A 27,664-nucleotide genomic window follows, 5' to 3' on the forward strand; every position below is an offset into this window, starting at 1 on the left:
CATTTGTATTATCAGTTAAAATATAGCTGTCTCCAATGCCTGCTCAGGCATTCAATGCCACCACATACCTATAGAGCAACATTATGTGCTGGGCACTGTTCCAGGCACTGAGCATACAGTGGTGAACACAGGGTCTTTGCACTCAAAGAGTTCATATCCTAATAAGGTGAAATATTAACAATCTATTCATTCAACAAATATTTATTGAGCACCTACTATATGCTCGGGATGCATTGGTGAACAAAACGAGCAAAAATCTTTGTCCTCATAGAGCTTACATTCTAATGGGAAGATACAGACAATAAGCCATAAACAAAATAAATAAGGAAACTCTACAGTTTGTTAGAAGGTGACAATTGTGATTGAAAAATAAAGCAATGAAGGGAGAGTGGGGATCAGGAGCTGGAATCACAACTTTTAGATAAGTTGATCAGGGTCAGCCTCATTGAGAAATGGAAGGAGCTGAGAGAGTGAGCTATGTGGATATCTGAGGGAAGAGAATGTACCAGGCAGGTAGAACAGAATGTGCAAAGGGCCTGAGGCAGGAGCATTCCCATTAGAAATAAGGACAACAAAAAGCGGAGCGAGCAAAGGAAAAAGGAGACGTTAACAGAAGAGCGGTGAGGGGATAGATCATAGATACCATAGGGCTTTTTCCAGGGAAGAGGCAACCATTCATTTCTGAAAGAAACAAATCAAAAGTGCTGATTATATTTCTTGCTAAGCAAAGGACAGGTGCACTGTAAGGCAGAGTCTGTGAACAAAGAAATCTGCGGCCTTCCATAGTGTTTTGGAAAGCGTGGGTTCAGAGATTCGCACTTTTAGAAGCTGGACCGTTTGGGGATGAGTTGACCTTTAGCTAAGGAAGCAGGATTACTGGAGTGTGGCTGTCGCTGATTGGCTGACTTTCTGAAAGCAAGGAGCTGTCGCCGCCAAGTGAGAGGTTGTCCCTGATTGATTTTAAAAGAGATTCTGGTTGGTTGTACTACGACCAAAGAACAATTAGTCTTTTCCTTTGTTCAACTTGGAACGAACAAACTTGTCACCCTCCGCTTTGCAAGGCCACTGTAAAGTCTTTGTCTCTTACTCTGAGGGAAAGGGAGAGATACTGGAGGATTTCTGAGCAGAAGGGTGACAGGATCTAATTTACATTTTCCAAGGCTCACTCTGGCTGCTGTGTAGGCAAGGGTGGAAGCAGGGAGACAAGTCAGAAGGTCAGGTTGCTGCCACCGTCCTGGTGAAACGAGATGTGGCTTGAGCCATGGGGCTAGTAGTGGGGGTAATGAGAAGGGCCCCCATTTGGGATATATTTACTTACAGACAACAAATAAGTAAGACAATCCCATTCGGCTAAGTATATGGGAGTGAAAAAATGTTTACCATCACATGAGTGATCCGACCAGATGCCCTTATAGAGTAACCCAGGGTGGGGAGCTAGTTTAGGAGGGGTGAGGGAAAGACTCTTTGAGGAGGTAAGATTTCAAAGATGAAAAGGAGCCAGTTAAGACCTTGAAGGCAGGAGCCGTGTGTGTGTGTGTGTGTGTGTGTGTGTCAGAGCCAAGACCAGTGTGTTTAGAAGGTGGAAAGGGGTAGGGGAAGAGGCAGCATTTGGGGAGAGGGGGAGAGAAAAGCAGAAGCCAGATCCTTCCAGGCACTGAGTGCACAGAATGGATTGAGAAGAGAGGGCGAGAATAGAATCAGGAAGTTGGAAACAGAGACCGTTCTGTACTAGACAGTGTCATCATGGAAGTTCTATGAGGCCTCATTAAAGTAATAAAGTAGAATCCAACCGGGAAGTCTTCATTGTGCTTTGTTTGCCGATTTATGACTCCTATAAATAATGGTATAAGTTAAGGGGCAGCTCTGGTGTGTGGACTAGTAAAAGAGACAATCACCTGTCCTCTGACCTTTGGTGAAAAGTCTAGATTACTCTAGAAGCAATAAAACATCTGAACTGTCCAAAAAAAAAAAAAAAGAAAGAAAGAAAGAAAGAAAGAAAAGAAAAAAGGAAAATCTAAATTAGTCTAGATACTGTCTTTTCCATGACTAAACTCTGATACACGTCTTTCACCATGTGATCATGAAAAACAGTTAATGTTTACTGGGTGGGCTTCCTGAATGCAGATATAAAAGGCACAGAGAACTCAGGTTGTCCAGATAGCAAGACCTGGGATCCAACAGCAGAGGGGTGTGGCACAGGTCCTCGGTCTTTTGGAGTTAGCTCCTCAGGGTAAAGAGCGGGCTTTACCCACCTTTGCAGCCCGGGGCTTCCAGCCTAGCTCCTGGTAAACAGAGGGAGCTGAATAACCCTTTTGTTGAGTCTTAATTAAACATGTCAGTTAGATGGACGGTACTGAAATAACAGCATGTTAACTCAGCGAAAGCAGTCACCTTGCAACTTTTGGTTCATCACCCAGTGTGTGGATTAGTCATGCTTCTCTCAATCCTACTACTTCCTTTTTTGTATTTCCTGTCTTTGAGCACATCATTTCACTCTGAAAACTCCACTTGTAGGGGAAATCATAGGGAAAGGGAGGAGTTCAATGCAGGCCAATTTTACTACTTTTTAGCAAATAACACTTAAAAAGTTTGATAGAGATGGAAACTCTTATCATATAGAGATCTTAAGATAATGGACCGATTTTTTTTTTTTTTTTTAGGGTTTTCTTTGTGCATTTTATTTACTTCCAAACAATCCTAAGAAGTAGCTAGTATTACTCCCATTACAGAGATGAGGAAACTCTCGCGGAGAGATACAGAAATCTGGCTAGGGTCACAAGCCAGGACGAGGTGGACATGGAATTCAAATCAACTTGTTTGATTCCCCAATGGCATTGCTACTTACTCCTCTTGGAATAACTTGGAGGCTTTCACTTGTCTTCGCTTCCTTATTTGCTCTTGAAATGTTAAAATATGCGGGGAAACAGTAGGAGCTCTATAAATAAAACATGCCTATATATTTTTAAATGATTAAAGCTGGAAAGTTTAATGTGGCACCAGGCCACTTGTTTAGTGGAAGTAAAGGGAACGCGATTCCCGGCTCCCGTTGCAGAAATCCTGCCGCCCTTTGCAGTGAGCGGTGTCTGGCTCACAGCCCATCTGTGATGGTCACAGCCGAGGGAAGTCCGACCCAGGCTGCAGTCAGGGAAAGACAGCGGGGGAGCTTGGGCTGCAGAAGCGAGAACAGGCCGTGGATTCTTGCGGCCCAAATAATCATCCGCTGGGAAAAGCTACTTGTCAGGTAGCAGCTATTGGGAGTGCGGGGGATGGGGGTGGGAGCGACAGGAAATGCAACATTTTAGATTCAGGGTTAAGGCTGGCTAGACTGACCAACCTGTTAAACCCGAAAGAGAGGGTTGTATCTTTAGATGAAATCTGAACAACGAACCCCCGAGCTCAAGTTGACCGAGGGGAAGCCTTTGTGCATTTGGCAACGTTTACAGGCACACAAGGAAAACACGAGGTGCTGAAGGCATTCCAGGAGGTAGCTGTTGCTCAAATCCACCTGGTAGATCGAGTGTCGCCCTGGAGGTCTGTTTCTGCCCTTGGTTTCCCCTTCTTAAAAAATCGAGGCGCAGGCACGCTGCCCTCAGGCGGGTGAGACACTTTCATGTGGGGGAGGGAGGGGACTGAAAAGGGGGGGGGAAGCCTGGGATATCACGCTTCGCAGAGGCCCGGGAAAACACCGTGGGAAGAAAGCCCGCAGAGACCTCAAGAGGGTGCCCGGGTCTCGGCCCCGGCAAGCCCCGCGGAGCTCGGAGGCCGCCGGCCAGGGCAGCGCAGCCTCTGCGGGAAGCCGCCCGCCTCGGCCCGCAGCCTGCTCTGCAGGCTCCCGCGGCTGCGGCCGCTCTGCACACCCGGCGGAGGAGGGCCGGGGCGGGGCCGCGGCCGGGGGCGGGGCCGGGGCGGGGCCGCGGCGGGCGGGCGCGCGGGAGGCGCGGAGGGAGGGTGCCGCGCCGAGGGAAGCGGCCCGCGGCGGAGGGAGGGGAGGCCGAGTCCTGGAAGCGGAGCTCCGCGCTGGGACTGGTTCCTTCGCAGCCATTTTCTGTCCAACCAAACAGCCGATTGGAGACGGGAGCCAACCAGGGCTGCATTGGAGGTTTGTGTCTCGCTTCGGCCAATGATCGCTCCTAAACCGACTCCACTTTAGCTCGAATGAAATGTCCGTCTCCTCCCGGCGCCGTCCCCGCCGCCAACGCCGCCGCGGCCGGGGCCACTCGCCTCCCTCCCGCCCGCCCTCCCGCCCGGGCCGGGGCCGGGGCTGGGGCCGGGCCGGCGCCTGCGAGGCCGCTCCCGCTGCGGGCCCGGCCGGGGAGCGGGCGCGGGGCCGCGGCGCGGCTCTTTGTGCGCCGGGCCGAGGAGCGGCGGGACGCGGGCCAGGCCGCCTCCTGCTCGCCGCCGCCGAGCTCCGGGCCCGAGGCCGAGGAGGGGGCGTCGGGGCACCGTCCGGCCCCCTCTCGGCGGCGCCCCGGCCGGCTCCATTTTGTGCGGGGAGCCGGGCGGGGGGGCATTGGCCCGGACCCCGGTCCCGACCCTGCGCCCTTGGCCGGGCTGCCGCGCGGAGTCCCCGGGGGCGTCCCCCTCCCGCCCGCCGGCTGGCCCGCGGGGGCATGGCGGGGCCGGGCCGCTTTGTCTGCCCCGGCGCCCCGGGCGCGGCGGGCGGGCGGCAGGCGTTGGGCGCGGGCCCGGGCCCGGGCCCTGGGCGGGCGAGTCGGGGGATGCGCGCCAGGGGCGGCCGCCCCGCACCGGCGGGACTGACAGTCGGCCGGGCCGGGCGGTGGGGCCGGGGCCAGCCCGCGCACCTTCGTGGGGAGGAAGCGAGGTCCCCGGGAGGAAGGAGTGGATTTGGTTTCCCCGCAGTCTGGTTTACACGTAAAGAATGCAGCCATCTGGCGGCTTGCGGTCCCTGGACTTGCCCCGAAGGTGGGAAGGAAGCCTTTCGGATTGGACTAAGGTTTTAATCTTCGGTGGGAGGCGGGGAGGATCTGCCGGGCCTGAGGAGCAGTAGTAGTCTTCGAGAACAAAGAATTAGAGAGCACCCACAAGTCGTAATCTTGCCCAAAGTACTGTAACAAGGTAATTAAACAAGGTTAGCTAGCATACGACCTTTAAAAAGATTAGCATCCTACTAACCCGCATGGACTCCCACGGTGCCACGGTTCGTGCCCCGAATCACTGGGGTGGTTTGGGCTTTCTTAGTATGGAAAGTAATCGGCAAAATAAAGTGATAAGATAAACTGATCGATATAAGTGGCACTAATAAATAGGGGTTTTATTTGTAAAGTATTGAAAGTTTAACTAGAATGCCTTAAAAGGCAATTATTCCTTCCCCGCACTGCTCCTGTAGCTTAATTTAAGGATTCTATTGATGCAAAACTCTGGTTGTTGATGCCAAAGAATGGAGGGTGGAGGAAGGGTCTGCTGCTTTTCTTGGATACAAATTTGCATTTCTTCAAACATTAAACAGATGTATGCATTCCCTTGAGCTTTCACATATATCATAACCTGCCTTTAGGAAAATATATACCATATGAGGTGACAGTGTTTATCTTTAATGTATTGAATCTAAATACATACGGAGTCAACTATTTGGGTGAGTGTGATGAGGTGTGTCCCCCGCATCCCCCCCCCACCCCAAGCAAAACACATAAATATATATAGCTCTATTATTTTAAGTGTTCAGGGGATTTTCTTTCTCAAAGACACCCTTAAAAAAAAAAAACACGCTTCTAGCTACAAGGAAGGACTCTCCGGGCAGTTTTGGGGGTTAGAAAGAGGACAATATTTAAGAAGAAATTAGACATTGCTTTTAAGATTATAGCAGAATAGACAATGTCATCCTGCCTTTGCTGCCTGGACTGACATCTAAAGAATTCAATTCAGTGGCTACAATTTTTTCTTCTGTTGACTAGATTTCGTGCTTGAATGCATATCATTATTTTCTCTTCCTTTAAAATTAATACTGAAAGGAAATGTTTTTGTTTTGCCCCTCCCCCCAACTTAATTGCTTCACTTGAAAAAAGGAAAAGAACAAATGAGAAATGGAGGTTGTAACATTGTAATTGATACCAATTTATTCAGCTATTTATGCTTTGCAGTGAAAATGAAGTGCTATTCAGATGCAATTTTAGTCCAAAATGGTGGTGCTTTAAAATGATAAATAAAGGTCTTAATTGATCGTGTTCCATGTATGCTTTCTGGGCAGCATGTTTCTTCTTTCAGTATAATCTGAGGTGTTTAATTTAAAAGCATTGTATTCTGAGATATTTTTCTCCCCTTTTGAGTTTTTGGACTCCTAAATTTCACTGTAAAATATTAAGATCATCACCAAGAAATTAAGTTGGGGCATTTGTGTCTTGAGTGTTAATATTTTGAATAATTTAGATGTGTAAATTTTGGTCTCTGGCATATAATCTGGGTGTTGTGATGAATATTTATGATGAACATGACTAAATTCAGGGTTATGTTAGAAAAGCAATTCCTCCTGCCATAGAATTAACTTTTTTGCAAAGTCTCCAAAATATATCTGCCAATTTAAGAAACCTTTATTGGGTGCCTGCTTTTTTGCACTCTATTGAATAAGAATAGTAGACGAAATTATACATGCCTTTTAAATTTTTACTAGGAAGGAAGCCTGTAGGCTATACGTTGTTACTACTAATGGATGTTTATCTTCTAGGTTGAAATTGGGCGAAGGTTAGACACCTTTTAGACAGGTGTTCCTGAATACCACTGGCAACACGGTTCTGACAGTATTTCATAACAGTAAGTACGTTTTACCATTTTGGTTGTTAATTAGATTTGAACAGTAATTAGCTGGGAACAGAATTATAACGGATGTATATTGGAGGTTCCAGGTAGAATGAATGCCTTTCAAGTCTAGACAGGCAGTAGCTACTCATTCCTGTTGCTTCCTTCTTTTTAGTGACTTGCATGTATTGTTTCCTGTGGGCCCCTAAGTGCTGTGGAGGCTACAAGATAAAAAGCTGGTCCCAGCTCTTAAGAGGCTGTTTTGCTGGAAGGGCTTTAATGGAACTGAATGCTTAGAGGACATTATGCAGGGAAGGGAAGACGCTGGTTTTAAGGGTAGCACAGGTGAAGAGACACAGGTAGCACAGGTGGGGTCAGTCTGGGTAGCTGGGAATGTCAGGGACATAGCCTTGAAGGCTGAGTGGAGTTTGGATAGGTGCCTATCACCAAAAGCAAAAGCCTGAAAGCAGGGATTAGTAACTTCTGTTTAGGGGACGGGGAGTAGATCTGCATGGTCCAAGTGGGAAAATCCTAGGATAATCTAGTGAGAGATACTACATCTGTGATGTCAGGCACGTCACAACTTCCTTGAGCCGTGACTCATGCCTCACTCCTAAAATAAAAGAGCTGTACCTGGTGATCCTTAAATAAGGCACATTCTAGCACTAAGATTTTTATCAGCCCTGAAGATAGAGTTGGAAACAAGTTTAGTTAGGTTAAATGGGGGATCCGCTCGTGTAAAGCCATGAAAACCTAGGTTTGGATTTGATGCTGAAGACTTTTAAAACCATTATAGGTTCAAGAGCTATAGAAACGGTGTTTCTTATATATATAGAGATCGGTCTTAAAACAGTATGTACCCAGGTACGGTGGGTCGTAATCCAGTGGCAACAGAAAATGGCTGGGCACATCCACAAAACTTATTAAAAGAGGTAACAGTTCAGGTGGAACTTACAGGAGACTGAAGAACGTAAGATGGCACGGGTATAATTAGCCTGGAGTGTGGGATTGAAGTTGTGAAAAGGAGATCAAGGAGTTCTTGTCCATTGTCTCGTTGCAGGACACGGGGAGGGTGAGTTTCCTTTTCCAAAACCTTAAGTTGGCAGTGATGGGCTATCAGACACGTTCTACAGGCACGGCCTGCTGGAGCGGCAGGCAGGATATGGTGGGAGATTTAGGATTTCTAAGCACAGAAGTGATATTTAACGAGTTTTCCTTAAGAGAGTGAGGGAAGAGAGAGAAAACATAACCTGGGATGAAACTAACAATTGGGAGGTGGGGAGGAACAAACCAGGAAAGAACATTGCTTTTGAAATCAAGGGAGAAGAGAATTCCATGTGTGAGTGTGTGGTCCACAGTGGGCAGCACTACTAACAACAGGCAGGTAGGATGAAGGCAAGACTATTGGCAACTTTTGTTTTTTAAGTTTGTTTATTTTTAGAGAGAGGGAGTGGGGGAGGGGCAGAGAGAGAGGGAGAGAGAATCCCAAGCAGGCTCTGCACTGACCTGAGCTGAAATTGCGAGTTGGACACTTAACCCACCGAGCCACCCAGGCGCCCCCGATTATTGGCAGCTTTAAGAGCAGTTTCGGTGTCATGGTGGGGTGGAGAAGCACATGTCCGGGGGTTTAAAAATGGAAAGGTGCATGAGGACCATCAGGGGGAGAATGATAGCTAGACAAGGGTGTGGAGCAGAATTACGGTTTACGAGTCTGTGCGTACTTGTGTGTGTTCAGTGGGGGAGACTAAGCATGTTTAAGAAAGAGTGAAGAAGCTGGTCAAGGAGGACTGAAGATCCGTTAGAGGGGAGGAATCTTTTTGTCATTTCTTCTCCTCAGAGAGATAAAAAGGCATTGGTCCAGAGGACAGGTGACAGTGGTTGTGTGAGAGAGAAAACATGCCTAGAAAGAAGGGTGAGAGCTGTATCTGAAGGGACAAAAATAACACTAGGTTACATTTGTTGAGTTCTTAGTACGTATCCTGCACTTCGCTAAGTATTTCTTATATAATAAATTCACTTCTCATAGCAACTCCATTTAAAAAATGGGCAAGTTGAAGCACAAAGAGGATGGTAAGTAAAGACACAAAACCCGGTGGTCTATCCTGAGAGATCAGGTCTGTCCTGATCACAAACCCAAAACCAGGTGCATGGCTTACACCTCACAGATAACTGTCCTGGCTCGAGACACAGCTTTAAATGTCTTTAATACATGAGGTCAGTAGATCTAGAATTGAGAGAGGGTAAAGTCAAGATTTAGGCTGATGGGCTATGGGAAAAACTAGCAGGAACAAGTACTGTAAAGTACTTGGCATCTGAGACTCTGGATTTAACTCCCATTTACTGTGCCGCCTTTGGGCAAGTCATTAGCCTTCCCTGACCTCAATTTCCTCATCTGTTTCGTGGGGTTGTGAACACTGACTGCATGAGATATTTAGAAACTGTTCAATAAATGTTAAACATACTAAGGAGGGAACTGTTTCCTGCATTTGTGCAAATTATTAATACAATTTAAATACTGCTGTATCACAAAATTACAGAATGAACATGTACTAGCCAGCTATTTCACGTAATATTCTAGAAAACAGTATCAGTTCAACTAAGTAATTAGAATAGTCAATAAAATTAATTTGACGGGAGGGGCGCCTCGGTGGCTCAAGTCGTGATCTCACACTTCTTGGGATAGAGCCCGCCGACGGCACGGAGCCTGCTTGGGATTCTCTCTGTCCCTCTTTCTTTGCCCCTCCCCCACCTGTGCGCACGCACTCTCTCTCAAATCAATAAACATTAAGAAAAACTTAATTTGATGAGACTGAACTACTCTTTGTCTATATTTATTAGTTCTTCTGGATCTAATGATTTGTCATTTTACCCATGTGTTGTCACTCTCCTACATGCTCTTCCCTCTTCGTTGTCCGGATAAAGCCCAACACTTCAGCTTCTCTGTTCTTACACCAGGTACAGATGTGCCACGACTGGACATCCTGGTGCCAGTGCACATTCGTGGTCACCAGCCGCAGCTCCGCTCCTCTCGTGGCTCAGCGCTTCTATTCCCCGCCCTTCCCACTGTCTGTCTCCCCAGCTGCAGCCATTCCAGCAGCGTCCTCTTGGGCCTTCGTCCGGTTCGTTTTCGGTCCGTCACCAGGACTGTCGATTTGACCTCCTACAAGGCTCTTTCCTCTGCTCCCCTTGTTCCCCAGGGCTGTTGTCTAGGACCAGACACGGGGAATGTTCATCGTCTCACCTGAAGTCATGCGCTGACCGCAGCCTCATGGTCCTTACTGGTCTTCTGCCTCCATTCTTGCTCCCCTCTGTCCATTTCTACACCGGACTATAGCCAGAGTGATACCGCGAAAAAGAAATCTGATTTGCACAATTCCGCTAAAACTCCCCTTTGATTCGCTCTGACTCACGAGGCACTGCTTGCTCTAGCCTCTACTTAGTTCATTCCAGTTCACCAGTACTATATTTTGTGTTTGCTTTGCCTGGAACATTCTTCTCCCATTTTTCTTTGCCTAACTGATTTCTGTCTTTCAGTCTCCGTTGAAATTTCATTTCCTATGACTGCTTCCTTGACTCCCCAGACTGGTGCGGTCCCTTTTGCAGTAAGCTCTCAAAGCATGTAACACAACACCTTTGTTTTCCTTAGCATTTGGCATTAGCAGTTAGTTAATTGTCATTATTTAATAGCTATATATAACATTTACTGAGTACTGCTATTATACTATGCTAAGTCCTTCCATGGTGAGTCCTGTCTCATCCCACGTGCTCAAGATCTCATGGCAAGTAAGTAGGAAGGAATTCAAACCAGGTGATAGGATTCCAGAGCCTGGGCCTTGGAAGTATTAATAGACTGCATTCCCCAGCCCTTCCCCCTGCTACTAGTTTACGTAATATTTGTCTTCTCTGCAAGATGAGGACAGAGATCTTGTCTGTGTTGTTGACTGCTACGTCACCAGCACATAGCACGGACCTGATAAATACCACGTGCTTGCTTGGTAAATATTTGTTAACTGGCTTGCTTAAAATCTACAGGCTATTTTGTATATTTTTAAAGGAAGTTCAGACCTTGAAAAAGCCTTTGGGATGTATCTAGCAAGTTTCCCTGCCTCCTTTCCCCCCTCATATATATGAGTGGCTAGCATAAGCATAAAAGATGAGGCTAATTTGTTGAATACAAGGTACTAAGTTGCCTTGGGGATTCAAAGAAGGGGACACTAATTTTAGGCTTCGAAATGGGGTCTTATCAGAAAGATTTCAGGAGGATGGGGGAACGTTGGGATTAAAGTATGGGGTAGGATTTTCATGGTAGAAAGATAGAGGAGAGGAAGACAGAGGTGTGGTGAAATGACAGAAAAGCTAAGACCTGCAGACCCAAAGACACAGCTAAGCCAGTGCCCTCAGGGTGGATGGGACCCGCCACCTCCTGAGAACACCCTGAGCCACGCGCCAGACATAGCCCCGTAGCAAGTTCCCTTTATTTCATTCTGACAAGTCTGAAATACTTTCAGAAGTATTTCTTGGAAGACTGCCGTTCAGTGGCTAATGCTGTGAATCCAAATGATAATCTTGCTGCTAATCCAGTGCATGAGAAGATAATGTGATTTAAACTTTATGCCTTTAATATTTTTTAATATTAAAAAATGTGTGTTTATAAATTAATTAATCTCTCATATTCCACCCCGCAAAGATTTTTTTTCCAGTTGTAGATTCTGAAACAGCCACTTTGGTTCTTTCTCCGTAACCTTGATCTCCCTTAATCTCCCTTAGGGCACTGGAAAAAACTAGTCAATTCACAGATATCCTCATTGAGCTGTCTTTATGGCTAATAAATCCATCACCATATCTATTAAGGATCACTCTCTTAGTATCTTGTTAGCATTTTAGAATTAAGATAGCATTTTATTTTGGGGTAATGTTTCACATGTTAGCTGTTTAAGATGGGAAAGGTGGTATTATTTCCATTTTATATAGAAATACATTTAATGGGTAGGGATGCTGTTTTCAGGATCAGTAGAAGAGTCCGAATCAGAGCTCACTGCCTGTTGTTTACCACTTCTTAGAAGACACTTAGAAGTGTCATCAATAAACAGGGACCCTTGATACCTAATAATAGGTACTTGCACAAATTACTAAAGGCAGGTGAATTCTATTTTCTAGCCCCTTAGAAAATTATATAAATTATGGAAATGTATCTTTATCTACAATTAAATTAGATACCACAGTCAACAGATGCATCAAAGAAATGCCATGTTTTTGAAGACGTGGAAACTAGCTTGGTTATTTTACTACTAGATGAAAATCTAACAGAGATGGAAAAGACATGTTAACACAAGGGCTTAAATAGTGCAGTCAAAACATTAAGTCCTAGGCCTTGAGAATCCTTTAGGATCAAGTGTCTCTTTTGGATTGGTCTGAAAGCATGTAGAGATTGTATTTAATTTTTGCTACACTTTTTATTCAGGTAATGCGTTTAAAATTTTTCTACCCACAAATAGCCAGTCCCTTCCTGCTTTGAATAGTATTATTTGCAAAGCAGAAAGACTTCTAGGATTTGCTATGTTGGTGACATGGAATGGAGACAGTTCAGGGTTAGGGTTCAGTTTTCTCTAGATTTTCCCTCTTAGAATTCTTTTAGCTTTGAGCAAACTTAATTAAGCAGGCTTCTTTTAAAATAAAGTCACTTTAATTCTCATTCTGGTCTATGGTTATATGTAGATGTGCAATCTCCCTGACCCCTCCTTTTCTTTGTCCTTAAAGGATCTAAAGTTTGAGGGCGGGAGAAACTGTTGACTAGATTTAGAGATGACAGCCTCATCAAAACATGGGTGTGCTTATAAACATGGAGAACAAACTGAGGGTTGCTGGAGGGGTTGTGGGAGGGGGGATGGGCTAAATGGGGAAGGGGCATTAAGGAATCTACTGAAATTATTGCTTCACTGTATACTAACTAATTTGGATGTAAATTTTAAAAAATAAAAAATAAAGTTAAAAAAAGGGGTGTGCCTTCGGGTTGCATGGGTACAGATGTGTGCAAGGAACCCATATGCTTCCTATACCAGACGACAGTTTGAATCAAGACATTGTCCCTTGAACTTCTGTGAGACAGCAGAGACAGTTTGCAGCAGGCGCAAGAGGGTTTGCGTAGGGATAACAGGCTTTACCGTAGCAGGAGAGTGGAAAGTGATGGACACGGGTGCTTGTAGGTGACTGCTGAGCTGGTTTTGGCTTTGCTTTTCATTCCAGGGATAAGCTAGGTTCTAAGTCGGGGTTGTCTGCACTATACGTGAGGCTTACGGAATTGAAAAGAAAGAGCTGTGTGTTTTAGATTCATTTCCTCGTTTTGTTTCTCCGTTGGTCTTGTGCTTATCACTTATGGAGGGTGGATAGGGGAATTTTGAATCATTGGGAAATTATCCAAAGGTTTCCAAATCAAGAAATATAAATGTTTTCTTTTAGTAAGCTTAAGGACTTGAAAACTAATTGACCCACCCTGTGACAGCTTATGAGGATTGAATCTAGTATGCTTTTTTAATACAAGTTTTACTGAAGGGTATTGCAAACCTTTTTCTCCTCGTAGATGGATGGCGACAGTGCTACAACAGACGCTTCTCAGCTGGGCATCTCTGCGGACTACATCGGGGGAAGCCACTATGTGATACAGCCCCACGATGGTAGGAAAGCTACGAGTAAAACACTGACTGGCAGAAGTAACTTAGTGGAAATCATATTACCGTCACGTTGTAGGTTACTTGGGTCTTTATGGGAAAGTTAGCAATCTTGTGTCAAAGGTCAGTGATGGTCTAAGAAGATGTATCATGCTTTTTTTATTAGAAATAGTCTTCAAAAGAATGATGAGTTCTAGAAAAGAATTCTATAAATAAAGTATGCCTTTTAAAAACTGGTACCGTTTCTTTAAAAATTTGTTACTGATGTCCTACTTAAGTACTGAGTATGGCACATTCTTTTTCAGTTGATACAGTAAAAAATTCTTTAGAGGGTGAGTTGCTAGCTATTATATTTCTAGTACTTACGAACAGACTTATTTTTGTTTTTCATTAAGTATTAAGTTTGATCTGTGTCAGCTATTAGGATGGCAGTGTCATGTCGGCCTGTGAGAAGTAATTTACTTTGTGGCATTCTGATGTGTAAGATTAAAAAACACTAAGATATATTTTTTTAGAAGGCAGTTGGGGGTGGGTGAGAAGTGACCTCATCCTAAGACAGACACACATAAAAATGTAACTTGAATCAGCTTAAGTGCCTTTCTTTTTTAATACACATAAATAGTGGGAAGTTTACTTACAAGATACTGTATTTAGTCATAAAAGGATATTACTGGTATTGTGAAAGCTTCAGTTATATCTAAATCTATACAATTTGAGAATTCGCTTTTTGTAAGATCGCTGGATCGGTGCAGTAGCTTTGTTCAAAAACTTAGTATCAACCTAATTGGGTCAGTAATATTCAAGGCCACTTTTCCATTCTGTATAAACTTGGCCTTGGGTAAACATATAAATAACCTCCTAATCTAGCAATATGAAAGGAACCCTCAGTCATAGTCTGTAAGTTTTCCAGCTAAGTTATGTAATAAGTATTTCTGAGTACCCCTTCTATGGAAGATGCTATACCAAGTTCTAGGAAGTACACAAAGCTGATCCCTGGCCTCTGGTAGCAAACATCTAATAGGGAGGATGAGAAATAAAAAGAATTCTAAAATGTGTCAGAAAAAACACAGAGCAATCCTGTGATATTTTTGTGAAAGGAGAGATCACTTCTGAAGGTGCTGTGGAGATGTTTCTGAGCTTTTTGGAGAATGGATAGGTGAGGTTTTTAGTAGGCAGATCTGAGGACAAAAGTGTTTGAGGCAGTGGGTTGGAAATTAAGGAGTGGGTTTGGTTATGGCTATGAGAAAACCGTGAAAAGAACTGCTACCCTCCTCCCTAAAAATGCCTAAGAAATGAACCAGGATGTTCTGAACTTAGATTGTTTCAGGTAGTCTTCTCTACGACGAAGTAAAGGTTGTGAGAAACGTTAAACCTGAGTTCTTTTTATTTCTTTAGATACGGAGGACAGCATGAATGATCATGAAGACACAAATGGTTCAAAAGAAAGTTTCAGAGAACAAGATATATATCTTCCAATTGCAAACGTAGCAAGGATAATGAAAAACGCCATACCTCAAACGGGAAAGGTAATGCAGGGGAGACGTTTTACCCGGCTTGCTTTTTCCAGGGGAAAGGGGAATGTAAACTGCATGAATATGTATATACAGTTTCTGTATATAGTCAGCTATTGTTTTCAGTCCTTTAGTCTCTCTTTCTCTCTTTCAGTTCTACACCCTTAGTTACTGGACAGTATTCCATTTTCAGTTCCCGCGGCCCCCGGTGCTTCCCCCTCCCCCACCTGAAGCAGATAAAGTAGAATTAAGAATCTTTTTAAAATATCAGGTTTGCCAAAATGAACAAATCAGGAGACTATAGATGCTGAGAGGATGTGGAGAAACGGGAACCCTCTTGCACTGTTGGTGGGAATGCAAACTGGTGCAGCCGCTCTGGAAAACAGTGTGGAGGTTCCTCAAAAAATTAAAAATAGACCTACCCTATGACCCAGCAGTAGCACTGCTGGGAATTTACCCAAGAGATACAGGAGTGCTGAGGCATAGGGGCACTTGTACCCCAATGTTTATAGCAGCACTCTTCAACAATAGCCAAATTGTGGAAAAAGCCTAAATGTCCATCAACTGATGAACGGATAAAGAAATTGTGGTTTATATACACAATGGAGTACTACGTGGCAATGAGAAAGAATGAAATATGGCCCTTTGTAGCAACATGGATGGAACTGGAGAGTGTGATGCTAAGTGAAATAAGCCATACAGAGAAAGACAGATACCATATGGTTTCACTCTTATGTGGATCCTGAGAAACTTAACAGAAACCCATGGGGGAGGGGAAGGAAAAAAAAAAAAAAAAGAAGTTAGAGTGGGAGAGAGCCAAAGCATAAGAGACTCTTAAAAACAGAACAAACTGAGGGTTGATGGGGGGGTGGGAGGGAGAGGAGGGTAGGTGATGGGCATTGAAGAGGGTATCTTTTGGGATGAGCACTGGGGGTGTTGTATGGAAACCAATTTGACAATAAATTTCATATATTAAAAAAAAACAAAAAAATGAAATAAAATATCAGGTTTGGGCAGATGGAGTTGTAACTTCTATAATGTTGCAGCAAAATTGGGTCTTTTTTTTTTTTTTAAGATTTTATTTTTAAGGAATCTCTACACCCAGCTCAAACTCAACAACCTCAAGATCAAGAGTCGCATGCTCCACCAACTAAGCCAGCCAGGTGCCCCCAAATTGGGTCATTTTGGACTGATACAGAAAAATCCTTATATTTGGAAGCAGCTATTTTTGTACAATCGTAAATACTAACACACTTTTGAAGTTAACAGGCAGGATTCTGTTTTAAGTAGTTCTGTCTTGAGACAAACAATCATATAGACTGTCATTGTCACTCTACTCATCACTTGGTCTGAATTAAAATCCACACTTTTTATATTATATATAATGCAATAAACTTTCTCACTGCAGCTTATAAAGTACTTGTGAAAGTAATAAAGATCACAAATAAATAGATTATTAAAATACATCACTAAGGGGGTCCCTGGGTGGCTCATTCGGTTGAGCATGTGACTCCGGTCATGATCTCATGGTTTGTGAGTTTGAGCCCTGCCTTGGGCTGTGCGCTGACAGCATGGAGCCCACTTGGGATTCTCTCTCTCCCTCTCTCTCTACCCTTCCCCTGCTCGCACGCTCTTTCTCAAATAAATAAACTTAAAAATATGCATTGCTAAGCCTAGAAGTTCCCATGTGAGAGGTCCTCCTTATGTTTTAAGGGGAAATAAATCAGAGCTGCTGATTGTTGTTGAAATAGGTTAAGGCTGCATGCCTCAGCCACCGGCCACGTACGGTTATTGAGCACTTGAAATGTGGCTGGTCTGAATTAAGATGTGCTGTAAATGTAAAACATACTTTACATAGTGAAGGTTTCATATGAAAAGAAGAATGAAAATCTCTCCCATTTTAAAATGGATGCTGTGTTTAAATGTTAGATAATAACTTGGATTTGTTAGGTTAAATAAAATCTCAAAATTCATTTCACCTGTGTTATTTGTATTTAAAAAATTTTTTTTAATATATATATATATATATACTTTTGAGAGAGACACAGAGCACAAGTGGGGAAGGGACAGAGAGAGGGAAACACAGAATCTGAAGCGGGCTCCAGGCTCTGAGCTGGCAGCACAGAGCCCCACGTGGGGCTCGAACCCACGAACTGCGAGATCACGACATGAGCCAAAGTCGGACATTTAACTGACTGACCCACTCAGGCGCCCCTCACCTGTGTTTTTAAACCTAGCTACTAGAAAACCTAAAGTTATGTATACAGCTTGCATTATAGTATCTTGCCTGACTGCATTTATGCAGCTCTTGTTTGCTTTTCTCTGGGATATAAAATAGGCATGGAGAAAGAAAACAGTATGTTTCAGCAAGGATTTTTGTTACTCCTGTTAGAAGTGACTTGGAATTGTACAATTTAATTCATTAGCTTTACTTTGAAACCCCACACCCTTAAAAGAATTCTCGCTTTTATAATGAGGTAGCCAGTGTGCCTCTTTTTGGTGGGCTTTTTAATAAACTCAAAGCCTGTACCTGACACTCTGGATCTTCAGTAGTAAAAATGTCGCCAGATGTCACTATTGTAAGCCTTACGTGAATTCAGTGTTTTGTCTTTTTAAAATTTTCCAGTGTCCTTATTTGCAGAAATGCTAGGGCAGAGAAGCGACCCCTAAGTGTAGCCCCGCAGTACACTATATACACAGGAGACTGATTTTCTTGGGCACCTGCTTAGTAAGTGTTCGCCTTTATGGGATGGTAAGGACAGCCAGTGGTTGCTTCTATGCCTAAATTGTATCTGTTTCCTGTGAATAGTTGTCAAGGCTTCTCTCACTTGTATTCGAGTTTTTGTTCTCATTCCAAAGGTTGGAATTTTGATAGCACACAATTTGTCAACGTTATTAGCATATATTTCAGAGATTAAATGTTAACAGCCATAAACTGAAATTTATAGTCTTCTGAATACCCTTTTATTTCTGCAGGTTGTTAGGAGGGGGGTGGTTACATTCCCTGCAGATTTACCTGTGATTTTTCTCTTCAGATTGCAAAAGATGCCAAAGAATGTGTTCAGGAATGTGTAAGTGAGTTCATCAGCTTTATAACATCTGAAGCAAGTGAAAGATGCCATCAGGAGAAACGGAAGACAATCAACGGAGAAGATATTCTCTTTGCCATGTCTACCTTAGGCTTCGACAGTTACGTAGAACCTCTAAAATTATACCTTCAGAAATTCAGAGAGGTAAATAAACTGTCTTCCATTTGCTTTTAAGAAACTAAGATATACGATTTGCTTTAACTTTTTAAATGTGTCATTCATCAGAAGAAGTATATGGTCACTTCTATTACTGTATTTAAATAGTAAGTCCTTTCTTTTTCCCTTTATTACTAATGACATCATAGTTATGTAATGATTAAGAGCACGGACTCTGGATTCCGGCCACCCGGAGGCTGGTTCCAAGCTCCACCACCTGTAACCTCTGGGACCCTGGGCAGATTATTTCAATAGGTTAGGCCTTGGTTTCCTGGTCTGTAAAGTGACACGAGTAATAGCACCTACCTCACAGAGTTACTGAGAGAACTAAGTCAAATAGTCTACGTACAGCACTTAGCTTGGCTGATCGTGAGCACTCAATGGTAACACGCTGTTATTATGATTAATTTAAAAGAGGGAGCATCTCAAAGCTTGAGGTCTTGCAGATGAGAAAAACGGAATTATAACTATCCTTTTTTATTGATTAAATTCTTCCGCATTTCTTACTGGGTTTATCTTTGCCCATGGTATGAATTTTGTGGAAATAAATTGAGATCAGCGTATTTATTTCCACACTACCACTTGGGTGTCAGATTCACATTGCTTTCAAAATACTTCCTTAATAGCTTTAATGTTAGAACCCCATTAAATTAGTGACTTAGCATCGAGTGATTAAAGTAGGAAGAGAATGTGTTAAATTCTTCACAGTACTTTTCCAAATCTTCTGCATCATAGAACCTTAGAAGTGGATGGAAACTTAGAGCTCTATGGTACAAACTATAATCTTGATTTAGGAATTTGAAACTTTAAATTTGCTATTATAGTGCTGTACTGTCCAGTTGGCTGAGAGCTTTATATGTATATAGTTAAATGATAACTTGGATCATTTATAGTAGATTTATGGGCTGAATATTTATAGTGCTTTTCAACAGACTACTTCATCTGTAAATAGACTTCTATTTTCCTTTTGATGCAGTGTGGAATTAGAATGATTTTATTTTTATCCGTAAATATTTTAGATTTTCTAGGTCATTACTAACGCTGCCTTGTGATGATTACTGCTTATATAAAAAGTTAGCATTTTGAAGGGCCTCTTTGTATGTAATTAACCAGAAGTGTTAATACTCTGTGCAGTGTTTGTAATAATAGAAACTCCTAATTTTAGGAAACAAGCATTCTCATCTAGAAAACAGTGTCTTTTGAATGCCAGTGATTACTTTTTTGATTTGTCCTTCCCCAGGCTATGAAAGGAGAGAAAGGAATTGGTGGAGCAGTCACAACTACAGATGGATTAAGTGAAGAACTTACAGAGGAGGCATTTAGTAAGCAGTGTTATGATACGTTTATGCAACTGAATGTGTTCTTATAAGTCACGTAGTTTGTTAGCAGTGACTAATACTAAACGTGGGGGTACTTTTGGACCATCAGCCCTGAGGATTCTGACACAGCACTTCTTTAGTTCATGCCCTTATATTTGAAGTCAGTGAGGGATGAGTATAGAGATTGAAATTCTGCCGACATTATAACCTTTCACCCATAGTTCTGATTTCAGTAGCCCCTAGTTTTTGCTTTAAGATTTCACATGAGATAGGAATATTGAGAATTGTAGTTTGTAATATAAAATCTGTGATTTAAATAAATTTGAACTGATGGGTTTTTTGAAAAAAATTTGAATAGGGGCACCTGGCTGGGTTAATCAGTGGACCGTGCATCTCTTAATCTTGGGGTTGTGAGTTTGAGCCCCATGTTGGGTGTACACATTACTTTAAAATAAAAAATTTGTGGGGGCACCTGGGTGGCTTAGTCGGTTAAGCATCCAAGATTTCGGCTAAGATCATGATCTTGCGTTCCTTGAGTTCAATCCCTGCGTCTGGCTCTGTGCTGACAGCTCAGAGCCTGGAGCCTCCTTCAGATTCTGTGTCTCCCTCCCTCTCTGCCCCTCCCCCACTTAACGCCCTGTCTTTCTTTCTCTCTCAAAAATAAATGAGCATTAAAAAAAGAAAATTAAAAAAAATAAAAAATCTGGAGAAAAAACCCTGAATATTGTCATACGGGTGAAATAAGAGGTCTATGGTGACTCTGTGTCTCATATAAAATTTATAGGCATATATTTTCTTTTTCTCATACGTAAAATATATACTGCTTAGTTATGGAAGTGTGGCTCCCAGCCAGGCCTATGGTGTAGATCTACTTAATGAATTAGAAACTCCATCCAGTCTCTCTGCAGATTTGTACACATGGGCAGTTAGCTCAAGTGCATTTAATTTTACTTTATTTTTAGTTTATTTATTTTGAGAGAGTTGGGAGGGGCAGAAAGAAAGGGAGAAAGAATCCCCAGCAGGTTCCACACTGCCAGTCCAGAGCCCAACGCAGGGCTCAAACTCACAAACTGCAAGATCATGACCGGAGCCAAAATCAAGAGTCGGATACTTAACCGACTGAGCCACCCAGGCGCCCCAGCTCAAGTACATTTTGGAGAAATGAAAATTCAGAAAATTGAAAACTGCAATAGGAAAAATGTACTTTTTAGGGAGTTTTTTTTTCCTAAAATGCTAAATGTGGGGGTTTATGATTTTGTCCAAGATGACATTGATTAGTGGCAGAATTGTAATGAGACATTAATGGCATGACCTAAGGTTCAGATCGAGAGAGTAGATGTAATTCTTTTCCTGCTTTAACTTTATCTTCCAGCTAACCAGTTACCAGCTGGCTTAATAACTGCAGATGGTCAACAACAGAATGTTATGGTTTATACAACGTCATATCAACAGGTAAAATACAACCTTCTTTGTATTTTAAATTATTGTAAAAAATTGATTGTACCCATTGATTTTTATCGCAGGTAGTCAATTTCAGCACATTACAGTTGACCCTTCAACAACACGGGTTTGAACTGCACTGGTCCGCTTAATTATTTATTATGTTTATTTATTTTTTGAGATAGAGATAGAGACAGCATATAAGCAGGGGGGAGAGAATCTCAAGCAGGTTCTGCACTGTCAGCACAGAGGCCAACACAGGGCTCGAACTCATGAACTGTGAGATCATGACCTGAGCCAAAATCAAGAGTCGGACATTTAACCAACTGAGCCACCCAGGCACCCCTACACCAGTCCACTTATATGCGGATTTTTTTTACAGTACTATAAATGTGTTTTCCTTATAATTTTCCTAATAACATTTGCTTTTCTCTGATTTTGTTGTAAGACTATAGCATATAATACATGTAACATAAAGTATGTGTTAATTGATTTTATGTTATCAGTAAGGCTCTGGTCGACAGGCTATTAAATTTTGGGGGCAGTCAGAAGTTACATGAAGATTTTCAACTGTGCAGAGGTTGGCTCACCTAACCCTTGTGTTATTCAAGGATCAATTGTGTTGTTATTATTAAGGACCTGATAAAGAAAGTTGTTAAAAAATTGCTTTCTCAAAATATATAATTGTGTATTCTCTTACTAATTAAATATGTACACACATATTCGTATCTGCATAGATTTCTAGAGAGATGCATTAAGAAATTATTAAAGTAGCTCCCTTGGGTAGAGAGAATGATTTGAGAGTGGGAAGTAGATTTCTTTTTCATTGCTGATTTTTGTTCTTTTTTTTTTTTTTTTAATTTTTTTAACGTTTATTTATTTTTATTTTATTTTATTTTATTTTTTTTAATTTTTTTTTCAACGTTTATTTATTTTTGGGACAGAGAGAGACAGAGCATGAACGGGGGAGGGACAGAGAGAGAGGGAGACACAGAATCGGAAACAGGCTCCAGGCTCTGAGCCATCAGCCCAGAGCCTGACGCGGGGCTCGAACTCACGGACCGTGAGATCGTGACCTGGCTGAAGTCGGACGCTTAACCGACTGCGCCACCCAGGCGCCCCTATTTATTTTTATTTTTGAGACAGAGAGAGAGAGAGCATGGATGGGGGAGGGTCAGAGAGAGAGGGAGACAGAGAATCTGAAACAGGCTCCAGGCTCTGAGCTGTCAGCACAGAGCCCGATACGGAGCTTGAACTCACAGACGCGAGATCATGACCTGAGCTGAAGTCGGACACTTAACCGACTGAGCCACCCAGGCGCCTCTCCTATTTTTATTCTTTAAATGCTTATAACATGTTATTTGAAAATTATTTTTAAAATCCTGCTCAATTTAAATTTTCTAATCTTAGATTTCTGGTGTTCAGCAAATTCAGTTTTCATGATCTGAAGAAATGGTGGAATGGGAGTGGAGAGAAGCGAGTCTGTACGATTCCGGAACCAGAGACATTAGAAGGAAATGACTGGGGAAAGATGTCTCTTTGTATATTAAATAGCTGTAATGTAGCTTCCTGATGCTTGACTAATTGAGGTGTTAATTCTGACTTGAGAATCTTTTTCATGAATGATTTTAAAGAAAAATTTGGATTTTAAAGGTATTAAAATATTTTTGTTTTGTATGAGAGTTTGTCGCTCTGTATGACTCCTGTATGCATTGTATATTGCAATTTATTACTGTCAGAGATTTGTAGACAGTTTCTTATTTTCATATTGAATCATGTTACTTTTGTAATTCAAGTAAGCAGCTGGGTTAATTCATGATGTTTGCCCTTTTAATAAAATATAAGGGTAGAGTTCATTTTGAATGCAAGTTGCCTTTATTATAAATTTGAGTTTGTCTTGGTTATATAATATCTTGCATGGTAACCTAGCTAGATTTTTAGCATTTGCCATATTTATTAAAATTAATTTTTTGTAAAACATTCATAGCTTAAGCAGCACCATTTTTTACAAAATGTAATTGAAAAATTAAGTGTGAATGCAGAAGCAAATATTGTCTGCCCTATTAAACTTGGTGCCCTTTAACAGTGTTTACACTGTTCATTGTGCCTGTTAAGATAGTTTTAGTTTATTGGAGCTTTTGTTAGGACTAGATTTGTTTTTGAGCTACATTATTATGAATGTTGGGATTCATTTAAGTTTAATGTAGTCCTAGTGCTCTTGAAATGGTGCCCCTTTCATTTTTATATGATTTTTCCAAAGCATCTCTTCAAATACTAGAGTATCCTCTTCCAGAAGAGGAATTTTATAGTCTGATGGTAAATGTCCTCATTTTACCTTTTTAATTGAAACGTCAAGTTTCCTGTTACACTCTGGGAACCAGGAAGCGTTCGACATCCTCACGTGTCCACAGACCTTTTTCCGCATGGGTGAGTGAATGCAGTGAAGAAGAGTGAGTGCTGCGGACGGATGGCGGACGGACGGACGGACGCTGTGAAACAGAAGCCCCAGCTCCGAGTGCGCCACCGTCTCGATCTCTGCAATAAACTTAAGACAGTTTGACTTTGTATAATTTAGTAGTATGTGCTCGAGTTGTTCCTTTTTTAAAGTGAGGATTTGTATTTCCTCCTTTCTGTTGGTAATTGAACTGTTTTGTTTTGTTTAATATCAACAATTGCTATTGTACAGTTTGCCTAAAAGGCAGTTTGAATGTCATCTTGGAAGGACACTCAAATTTATAAGATAGAAGCAATTTCACAGATACAGGCTGAACAGAAATATTTACTTTGCCAGAAGGCGCCTTTGGGGGCACATCTGGACTAATCTGAGGTTAAGAACTCCCTCACTACCCTCCCATTTAAAAGATAATCCTCATTACAGAAAATTCAAATAGGCAAAAAAAGGAGGGGCATTAAGCAAAATCAACTATCATCCTACTATGCTGAAATAACCAATGTTAATATTTTGGTAAATATCATTAGTCCTTTTACTTTGCTAAATATGTATATTTTTATAAAAATGGGCTCATACTTGCATACTGTTTTGTAACCTGCTTTTTTCACTTAACAATATATTGTAAACATCTTTCCCGGGTCATTACATGGTCTTTTATTTTTATTCATTTATTATTCTGTTGTATGGCTGAACCGTAATTTATTTAATCCTCTATTGGACATTTTGACTATATGCATCTTTTCACAGTTATAAACAACACTTCACTGAATCTTGTGTACATCGATGACTGTTTTCTTGAAATAAATTCTTAGAAGTAGTATTGCTAGGTTAAACAGATACATAAAAATTGAAGGCCTTTGATACTTCTCTATTAATGTATTTATGAAATAGTTTCTACTTGATCCAGGCAGCATATCACTATATAACTGATAAAGGCCCTTGGTCTTTGATTATCAGACTCTTCCTCTAAAATCAGTTTAAAGATGACAACTTTAAGACTTGTATCAGTACAAACCACAACAAATGTCTAAAGTTAGTAATTGGTTGGTAGTACTGAAACTTGAGGTAAAATCAGGTCAAGTCTGGGTTGTGTGGCCTTCATTCTCTGAAAGGACACTGGCACCCTGCTGGGGTCAGGTACGCACTCTCCTTCCATGCACGGGAGAGGCAGTGTCGGCTTCTTCCGTGGCCTGGGTTGCATTTAGCTGCATGTCACGTTTTCTTCCCCTAGAACTTCTTAACCAAATAAGCTTGTACATTAACCTAAAAGTGTTTTCTTTACAACTCCGGAGATACTGATTTTATGAGTATTTAAGAGAGAGATGGGCTTCAGTGACTAAGTCATAGGTGGAAGGACGTTCGTAACCTCGGTCTTCCCCCTCACTACCTCATTCTAACACAGATGCTTTAGTCCGGAGAGAATTTTGCGTGTTACCTTCCCAATGTCATATACTTGAGTATGATGATGTAAGCTATTTGTGTTTCTTTTCCTCCTACAGTGTAATATCCATGCAGTATTTTTTTTTTTTTCTTCCAAAACATGCCTTATTGCCTGTTTTCTAGATTGCCTTAGTGGGATGAAGGAATGCCAGTTACCTTTAATGATTCCGGCTGAACCTAGTTATGAGGGCCCAACTAAAAGGATTTCTGCAACAGTATCAATTAAGCATGACAAATGAAAAAAAATCATTTCTAACATACGCCAAGAATAAAACCTTGAGTACAAGATTTTTAAAAAATACGTATTTTCTCTTTAGCGTAAGTCATTTTATCAGTAGTCCAAAACAAGACCATATTTGTTGCTTTATATGATAAAATACATTCTGAATCACTCACATGATACTGGGTAAGCTCTATACCAAAAGCTAGGCTATCTTAAATATGTATGTTTGGTTTCCCTGAATTAGACAATTTATGTTTAGGTATATTGACCCTAAACTCATATTAAGTCTTAGTGTGCTCATGAGTAAAAAATAGAACAATCCCAACTAACACTCAGTTTTAATTTATGGTTTCTTTTAGAGCTGGATGTACTCCTTTGCTCACTACAGGTTTAGCTTCCTCTTGCTTGTTAGGCTCCAATCCTGATTTCTTGGCTCCTTGTGCCAAGTGCTTTGTATCTTCTGCCCTCCCCACCATGGCCTTAAACACATATGCTTCCCTCTGCCTAGAACATTCTTTCTCTTCCTGTGCCTGGCTAAGTCTCACCCTTCAGATTTTAGCTTAAACTCCAGGAAAGCCTTTAAAACTTGTTAAACCTTCGTATTACCACATAGAGAAAATGTCACCACCCCAAACCGAGTAGGTTTGTACACAGCCTATATGTTGGCTGCTACAGCCCCTTAGACGTTTCTTTTAAGACAATGCTGCTTTTTATACCTGATTTTAAGGATTTTAAAACCAGAAGGCAGAATCTCTTCAAGTCATGGGCCACAGATGACATTGGGATGGGTCCGTTTCTCTGGCTGCTGGCTATCACCTTTCAAGATGTAGGCTTGCCTAACAACACAGTTCCAGCTTTCCCTGACCGGCTCCAGAGTCCGTTTCCTTTGGCACAGCACGGTAGATGGATACCTGTGCAAAGCAACGTATTGTAAAAACTCCTTGGCCAAGGTTCATGCCAGCAAGCGTGCCAAATGACGGCAGTAAACTACGTGCTGGCTCTGTAGAAACCTAATGGCCATCAGGGGTGGAAATGACAAGTTGACAGGTAACTCCTCCATCTTTCACAACAATACAGAAGATGACAATATTGTGACAGGGCAGAGTGCACACTATTGGCTCTTGGCAGGTATAATTTAGGTCTTCCTTGAGTGTCCTCTAAGAGCAAACAGTAAGTCTTTGGCACCTATTTTCCAGGGCTCAATTTCAGAGTATATCTGAATGAAAGATACTTCAAAACTTTAAGCACCAGGTACTTGGTTGAAAACACATTGCGGGGCACCTGGGTGGCTCAGTCATTTAAGTGTCCGACTTTGGCCCAAGTCATGATGATCTTCTGGTTCACGAGTTTGAGCCCTGTGTCGGGCTCTGCTGACAGCTCAGAGCCTGGAGCCTGCTTTGATACTGTGTCTCCCTCTCTTCCCCTCCCCTAATGGTACTGTCTCTCTCTCTCTCAAAAATAAATTTTAAAAAATATTTTAAAAATTAAAAAACAAAACACATCACTAGGCAAAGACAAGTCATAACGGATGGTGCCTTACAGCCAGGGCAGGTATGCCAAGGGGGCCTATTCTCGCATACATAATGCCCAATATTCTGGTCTGCAAGAGACCAAGACCAAATCCTTATCTCAGACCAAAGCAATCTCTAATCAAAGAACAGAAAGAAATATTTGAGCTAACAGCCATTTAAGAAAATGGCAGAGTCATTCCTCACTTTGGAGGAAAAGTAGAACTTTAAAAAAATGGGTTCTTTGTGTACATTCCCAACCTTGCAAGTAGCAGTACCCATACCACAGGAGTATTACCCTGCAGGACAGTGTGAAGGAGAGAACTAAGCAACCTATAGTTTTTTATGGAGCACAAACTGCTGTGTGAGCAGGAATACTCACATCAAGGGCAGAGGGAAACAAATTCTAGTTTAGACTTCATTTCTTGAGAGTAAGGCAGTCTAGATACCCTCAATGACTCCTGGTTCAAAAAAACCAAATGCCGGGGGCGCCTGACTAGCTCATTCGGTTAAGCATCCGATTCTCGATTTCAGCTTAGGTCATGAACCCAGGGTTGTAGGATCGAGCCCCATATTGGGCTCTGCGTTGAGCATGGAGCCTGCTTTCTCTCCCTCTGCTCTTCTCCCCAACTCATGCGCGTGCTCTCTCTCTCTCTCTCTCTCTCTCACTAAAAACAAAACGAATGCAAATGCTGAATAAGACAAAGTAATATTAGATAATATATTTAAAATATATCACTGCATTGACACGAAAGTAGGCAAAACTCCACAAAAATGAAGTGAAAACAGGAAAGCTGTGAGGTAAGCCAGCACCAAAGCCTGCTTTTGCCCCAAGAGTTCTGTTGAACTCTGGAGACCATGAACTGATGGGAGTGGAGGGGGACTGGACATAAAGCCTAAGGCTCACCTAGGCTGGAGTCTGGTAGGACCGCCACAGAGAAATGGGCAGCAAGGAACCTTGCCTGTTGCGATTTTGGTGCGGGTAGCAGGGGATAAATAACGACTACAACCTCAAATTCGTAATTACAGACCAGCACTCAAGGTCTGTGATCTGAAATCACAGAACCATCAAGCTGGTAATATAAAGTGCTCTCAGAGATGCCTGGGTGGC

General features: G+C 42.1%; 2 protein-coding genes across 7 annotated transcripts in view; one reads left to right on the forward strand and one right to left on the reverse strand.

Annotated features, from left to right (window-relative positions):
• The first annotated feature begins 3,969 nt into the window (after nucleotides 1-3,969).
• On the forward strand, nucleotides 3,970-24,151 carry NFYB (nuclear transcription factor Y subunit beta). 6 transcript variants are annotated; one of them, XM_019446634.2, is made up of 8 exons: nucleotides 3,970-4,099; nucleotides 6,680-6,765; nucleotides 13,328-13,421; nucleotides 14,811-14,941; nucleotides 17,962-18,159; nucleotides 19,412-19,493; nucleotides 20,863-20,942; nucleotides 22,341-24,151. In XM_019446634.2, exons 3-8 carry the CDS (start codon nucleotides 13,328-13,330, stop codon nucleotides 22,371-22,373), a joined length of 618 nt encoding a protein of 205 aa, XP_019302179.1. In that variant the 5' UTR covers nucleotides 3,970-4,099; nucleotides 6,680-6,765; the 3' UTR covers nucleotides 22,374-24,151. The 6 variants fall into 6 exon arrangements, with proteins under 6 accessions (XP_019302179.1, XP_019302182.1, XP_053751684.1 ...); XM_019446637.2 differs by having other exon boundaries at nucleotides 22,356-24,151; XM_019446636.2 differs by lacking the exon at nucleotides 3,970-4,099 and adding an exon at nucleotides 4,227-4,954.
• The window catches only part of HCFC2 (host cell factor C2), a 50,529-nt gene continuing 44,674 nt past the window's right edge, over nucleotides 21,810-27,664 (reverse strand). Inside the window, exon 17 of the mRNA XM_019446631.2 lies at nucleotides 21,810-25,956. Within this exon, the coding sequence (XP_019302176.1) occupies nucleotides 25,865-25,956 (92 nt within the window). The 3' untranslated portion in view covers nucleotides 21,810-25,864. The remainder of the gene's footprint in view (nucleotides 25,957-27,664) is intronic.

Source organism: Panthera pardus, unplaced genomic scaffold (assembly GCF_024362965.1).
Source record: "Panthera pardus isolate Hobbes unplaced genomic scaffold, ASM2436296v1 HiC_scaffold_6, whole genome shotgun sequence".
Classification (NCBI taxonomy): domain Eukaryota; kingdom Metazoa; phylum Chordata; class Mammalia; order Carnivora; family Felidae; genus Panthera; species Panthera pardus.